We start from the raw sequence: 6,000 nt of genomic DNA on the forward strand, positions 1-6,000 counted from the left end.
GGGACCTTATGCTCTCATATATTGGATCTAGGCCAGCCAAAAATTTAAATGCTCTGCCCTCTTCAATTTGTTTGTCATGCCTTTCCTTGTATCTGGCATTCTCCCAATCAAGAATGAGGTGATGATCTAGCTCTTCCCATAGTCCTTCTAAGGTAGCAAAATATGTTGCAACAGTCATATCCCCTTGCCTCAAGGAGCAATGTCTTCATTCAATCTATAAATTCTGGCATTATTTTTTCTCTGCCCATAAGTTTTAGACACCTTCTCCCATATCTTGGCAGCAGTGGAGAAATGTTGAACAGTCCTAGCTACCCTTGGAGTCATTGAAGCAAGTAGCCAGGACATAACTGTAGCATTCTCCTTACGCCAAACTACATAAACAATACTACCCACTTCAGGTTCCTTCTTCTGCCCGTCCAAATAACTAGTGAGTTCCGGGGATGTGATGAAGAGCATGGCTGAAACAGACCATTCACTGAAGTTATACTCATCCAACAACACATTAGTAATCTGCAGGCTATGCAGATTTGGATTCTCCAGATTAGGGGACCTCCCACTAGTCCTAACATCTCTAGAAGACACTTCCCCGAATATAGAAGACATCTTCTCCTACTTGCAAAGATCAAAAACTGTAAACACAATATACAGAGAACTGTTTCAGACTTACGGAACTTGCTGCACTGTAAACTCTGTCCTAAGAACCCGTAACAGAGCTGAAACCACGAGCACCACACTGTTGCACTATGCTCTAATTACTGCTGTCGCAGACTGTAATCAGTCCAGACTTCTGTTGTGCTCTAATCACTGCTGTCGCAGCCTGTAATCTCTGCCACGACCAGTTCTAGGACTGCTGAGATCAGTCCACCCACCTAGATCTGTTCCACACAGATCTCTCTTAGCCGAATGGCTACAATCTGTTGTACTGAGTCTATTAGGGCATCAGCTTCTAGGACTAACTCCCCTTGGGCCCTACAACCAAGGGAAACCCTAGATGTAGGTCCTGCTGTATTCTACGACCAACCCTAGGGTTTCTTTGCAGCAACCAAGATAGAAAAGAGGAAGAAAGAGAGTTGGATACAAGTAGAAGATGAAGCGGTGGCTGTAACCAGGTGAAAGATTAGAGCTCTGATACCATGTTTGCTGGAATGAAGCTGCCGAAGGAGATGAGAAGAAGAAGAAGAAGAAGGAGAGTTGAGAATGGCGGCAATAATCTCTCAGCCGGCCCTACTCTATTATTAATAAGTTTATTACATAATGTTACACAAAAAGACTAGAATGCCCCTGATTAGTGATGGGACACCTAGACAAATAAAAAACACTAAATAAGATTAGGCCCAATAACAAAAGACTAAAGACCCAACAGAGATACATAAACATATTAAGACAGTCGAACCAACAAAAATGATTGAAAAAACAAACTAAAATGGAGAAACTTAGAAAAATGTAAAACCATAAGAAAGGAAGTTAGAAAGAAAGTGAGGTTAAATTTAAGGCAAATTATGAGCTCTATCATAAATAGGCACTAAAGAGGGAGAAAGAAACAGGAATTTCCATGGTTGACTATGCTTTGAATGTGGGAGGTAATTTGGTATGAGTCCCCAAGTTATGCAAGAACTTCTTCAACTGGAAGAAGGGTTCCGTTTGTGATCTGCTGCAACTCCCAAAAGATAAAGCAATAGGAGATGGTAATGTTGATAGGTGGGGTTGCAAGTCGAACAAGGAAGGTGAATTCTCTGTTAAAATCCACTGCTGAGAAGTAGAGAAGCTCTACATAGATCCATCTCCCTTGTAAGCAGATTTGGAAGTCATTGCTCCCCCCAAAGTGAGCTTCCTGCTGTGAGTGGCTACTCTAGGACAATGTTTGATAGAAACTCACCTGCTGCCAAGGGATTTTGATCATCTTTATATCCACTGCCGAGTGGCTGCAGCTCCATGGAGTCATTTCCTTAAATCTACAAATATCTGCTGGATTATGCCTGCCTCGGTGCATGGTTTGATGTCTTCTTGGGTTCTGCCAGGGTTGGGTAGCAAAGGCAATTCTTGTGGCTGTCCTATGAACAATTTTGACTGAAAAAAAAAAAAAATAGAGGCTCTACTCAAACAAGTTTAGAGATCCAGATGTTCTAATAAGATTTGTTGTGGAGAAAGTGGTCTCTTGGGATTCTGTTTTTAATGAGTTTGAACACCATAGGACTGCTCGGGTGTTAAATCCTCTAAGCCTATGGGGTCTGTAGTTTTGTCCAGTGGTAGAGGCTATCTCCTCTGGCCCCAGGATTTTGTTGTATTATTCGTGGGCCCTGCCCATTTTCAATAAAAATTACCTACCTATTCTCAAAAAAAAAAACGAGGAACTTATAAACCAGTAAAGATGAAAGTAGAGTTTTGCAAGTATGTAATAAACTTCTCTGATCCTTTGTTACTGAAAAAAAAAAAAAAAAAAAAAAAACAAGGATTGAGAAAACAAGTAAATGAAAAAGAGAGGTAATCACTAATCAAATCACCAAGAAAAACAAAACTAGTACACATGCTTGGAATACTTACTTGAAGAACTTTTCCTATTGAATATGGATTTTAATTTCCTCTTCCTTCTCAGTACAGACTGAAGATTCTTCTTCGCAAACTTTCTTGCCTTTTTCCCCAGTTTCCCCATTTCGAAACAAGACAAAGAGCTAAGAAATCAATGCAACGAAACTAGGTTAAAAAAAGTTTCCGGAATCAGAATATAATACTGAGAAAATACAAACATAGTGAAGCCAAAATCCAAAATATGCAGCCTAAATAGTTCAAAAAGAAACAAAACTTATCCATATCAATTTATCAGTGCTTTACACTTCTGTCTAAACAACATCCAACCAAGAGCCAAGAGGAAGGATAGGGGAAAAAAGAAATAAAAAGGAAAAGGAATGAGTGAATGAATGAATTCCATGAACCCATTAAATGTAACATCTACATATATACACATATATATGTATAAATGTATAAAATTGGGCCGGGCTCGGGCTACTTAAGGGCTAGGCCCAAGCCCGTCCCGGAAAATTAAAAATCCCAACTTCTTGAGCCCGAGCCCAGCTCGAGGACCAAAAATCCAAGCGAACTAGGGGTGATCATGGGCCGGGCTGGGCTTTGCACTTATGATAAGGGCTATAGCTTAGGCCCAGGCCCGGCCCGGCCCGGGGTTCCAGGCCTAAAACATAAGCCCTAGCCCAGGTCTATATGGGCCCAGGCCGGGCCAGGCCTGATTCCCGGCCAATGTCACTCATATATAAAACATTACATATCTATATATTAAATGACATAACATGCATATAAACTTATTTTAGACATTATATAATATAAAATATTACATATAATATAAATTATACAGATCATGTTATAATATTTATATATAAAATATATAATATAATGTAAAATAACATGTATACATATGTATACATTATACACAAAATGTGTAAGTTTAAATATATGTGGGCCGGGCCGGGCTTGAAGTATTAAGCCCAAGCCCGGCCCTAAAATTTACGGCCCTTATGTGGGCACGGGCCCGGGCCAGGCCTGAACACAAAACCTAGGCCCAAAACCAAAATTTCCGAGTCGGGCTTGTGCGGGCTGAGCCAAGCTGAAATGATCACCCCTAGCTCAGCCCGTGTAAAATTCCAGGTTGGGCTGGTTCAGGCCCGGGCTAGGCCCACCCAAGTTGCACCCCTATATATAAATATATGTTATATGTAATATATAGCATACATTGATTTGTTTAGAGCCCCCACCACATAGTATCATGTATTTCTTTTAAGATAATCACTTCACTTAATCCTAATCAGAAAGACTAAAACCTTAATAACATTATTTTATGTTTTTTGAAAATGTTTATTTTATGTTTTTTGAAACTTTTATGTTTTATCAGAAGTCATAACTCATAATAAAGTATAGTCATTTCTAACACTTGTTTTTTCTGAATTTTGTATCAAAAGAACAAAAAAAAAAAAAAAACGTTAACAAACAAATACTAATGAAACATAGGGTTAATAGATGTGGTGAAAGTTGAGTTAAGATCTAAAATCGAGAAATTCTATGAAGTTTTAAGGGATGGGAAGAAGCGAAATTGACTTTGGGTTGGGTTGGGTTAGGGTTAGGGTTGAAGGAATTTAGTTAGGGTTAGGGTTAGGGTTGGGTTGGTCGGGTTGGGTTAGGGTTAGGGTTGGGGTTTAGATCTTAGGGTTGGCCTCAACCCGACCTAACCAGCCCCGACTTGCAGCCCTAGTTAGGGTTGGGGTTTTAGAACTTAAGGTTGGGCTAGGGTTGGCCTCAACCCGGCCCGACTTGCAGCTCTAGTTAAATCTACACTCCTCCATTGTGAGTGTCGGAAAACGACTCACTTGGGGCTGATTTGGAGTCGCCACCCATCATTAATGTAAATTGGGAGTGATGGGCCTCCCGGGTTATTTATACATAAAATCATTTTGGTCCAAGTAGAGACTCTAAACTTAAGGTAACGGTCCAACCGGTCCAGCTAAGACTTGAATGAGAGAGGGATTCGATAGGTGGGGTCCACATAGGGGTTCTATGAGTAAATGCAAGTAAAGCTCAAAAGAGGTAATCCCTAAACAAACAAAAAGTTATTCAACAACCTAAGAAAAACGCTTTGATAATTGACGAAGGAGAGAAAAGAAACAAAATGATAATTATTTAATAATTTAAGAAGAAAGTGAGTCATTAGTCTAAAAAAATAAATCTAATCTGAGTAGTTGACATGAATGAAGAATTACTTAAAAATCTAATCTGAGATCATAATCATTAACTAACGAAAGAGGATTGTTAAATAACATGAGAAGATTCACCTAAGCAAATAGAAATGAATTAATTGAATATGATGAGTATTCCCTGTTTATGACAACAATGAAGAGCATTAATTAGTACCAAAAAGATCCTAAGTATTGTTTGATAACAAGAAAACAAAATAAAAGAGAATCATTAATTAATTACTAGTATACGTTTTTAGCCATTGAGAAATTGTAATTTTGATTGTTATTTAACATGGCAAGCGGTTCTAGTAATCAACTCTAACACAAACTGATTACAATTGATTTATAATGGAAAAGAAGTAAAATAAGATAAAAAAGGGGCATCCGGAAAAGAAAAAAAAAATGAAAGAAAAAGGAAACACCTAGCTACTTGAATGTGTATTACAAGGAAGAAAGAAAGAAAAGGATGAAGACCATGAGAATACCCAACTAAAAACTAAAAGCTGCCATCCGCTATGTTAATTAAATTCCACCTTTGTACGATGGTTTTTTTATAAAGACAGAGATTACGAGAGAGCTATCAAGATACACATCATGAAACAATCCAGCATCAATCTACTAAAGGCCAAACCATTACACATCACCACATATCAATATACAAACCGAGAAAAATCAAAATAATAAATTAAAGTTCAAAAAATAATATAAAGAAATTTGGGTAGGCATTAAAGACAATATGTGGCGAGACCGTTAAAATTTGCCATCGATTTTTTATTTGCTATGGAAGAAGAAGCTGCACCTGTTGAAGTGAATTCGATGAGCTGGAGTCAGACAACCCGTGCCGAATGAGCCACGTTCAAGAAAGGAGTCCGGGAGCTAATTTGTTAATTCGAGGAGAAGCTTGCCGCCGCTCTGTTCGTTGTCGAGAGTTTTAAGATTAACAGTGCCTTCGTGTTAATGGAGAGAGAGATAATGAAAGAGAGGGAGAGAGAAATGAGAGAGTGACAAGATGTTGGGGAAAAAGGAGCCACCGTTGGGTTGCTCGGTTGAGAGCTTTGAAACGAATGTGAACGGTGCTCTGTATCTCCGCCAAATGGAGAACACGAATTGTGGGTATTTCGTACTTCGGGAGAGAGATAAGAGAGAAAAATGAGAAAGTGAGGAACCTAGTTGGACGGAGGTGGAGAGGGTTGTCGCTGCTAGGTTGCTCGGTTGATATCTTCGAGAGGTTGGAAGACATCAAGGTGAACAGTCGCCCCCTCAT

The 6,000-nt window shown here is 39.1% G+C and overlaps 1 protein-coding gene across 2 annotated transcripts in view; it reads right to left on the bottom strand.

Annotated features, from left to right (window-relative positions):
- Positions 1–6,000, bottom strand: part of LOC104589409 (Noc2p family) — a 63,735-nt gene extending 57,735 nt beyond the window's left edge. The window contains exons 1-3 of one of the 2 annotated variants that reach the window (XM_088903628.1): positions 5,536–5,634; positions 4,833–4,875; positions 2,542–2,669 (exon numbers count right to left, since the gene is read on the bottom strand). In XM_088903628.1, coding sequence (XP_088759754.1) covers positions 2,542–2,650 — 109 coding nt within the window. In that variant the 5' untranslated portion in view covers positions 2,651–2,669; positions 4,833–4,875; positions 5,536–5,634. Of the gene's footprint in view, positions 1–2,541; positions 2,670–4,832; positions 4,876–5,535 lie in introns of both variants that reach the window. The other variant, XM_088903627.1, reaches the window with a different exon arrangement.

Source organism: Nelumbo nucifera, chromosome 4 (genome assembly GCF_055504915.1).
Source record: "Nelumbo nucifera cultivar China Antique chromosome 4, China Antique-T2T, whole genome shotgun sequence".
In the NCBI taxonomy this organism is placed as follows: domain Eukaryota; kingdom Viridiplantae; phylum Streptophyta; class Magnoliopsida; order Proteales; family Nelumbonaceae; genus Nelumbo; species Nelumbo nucifera.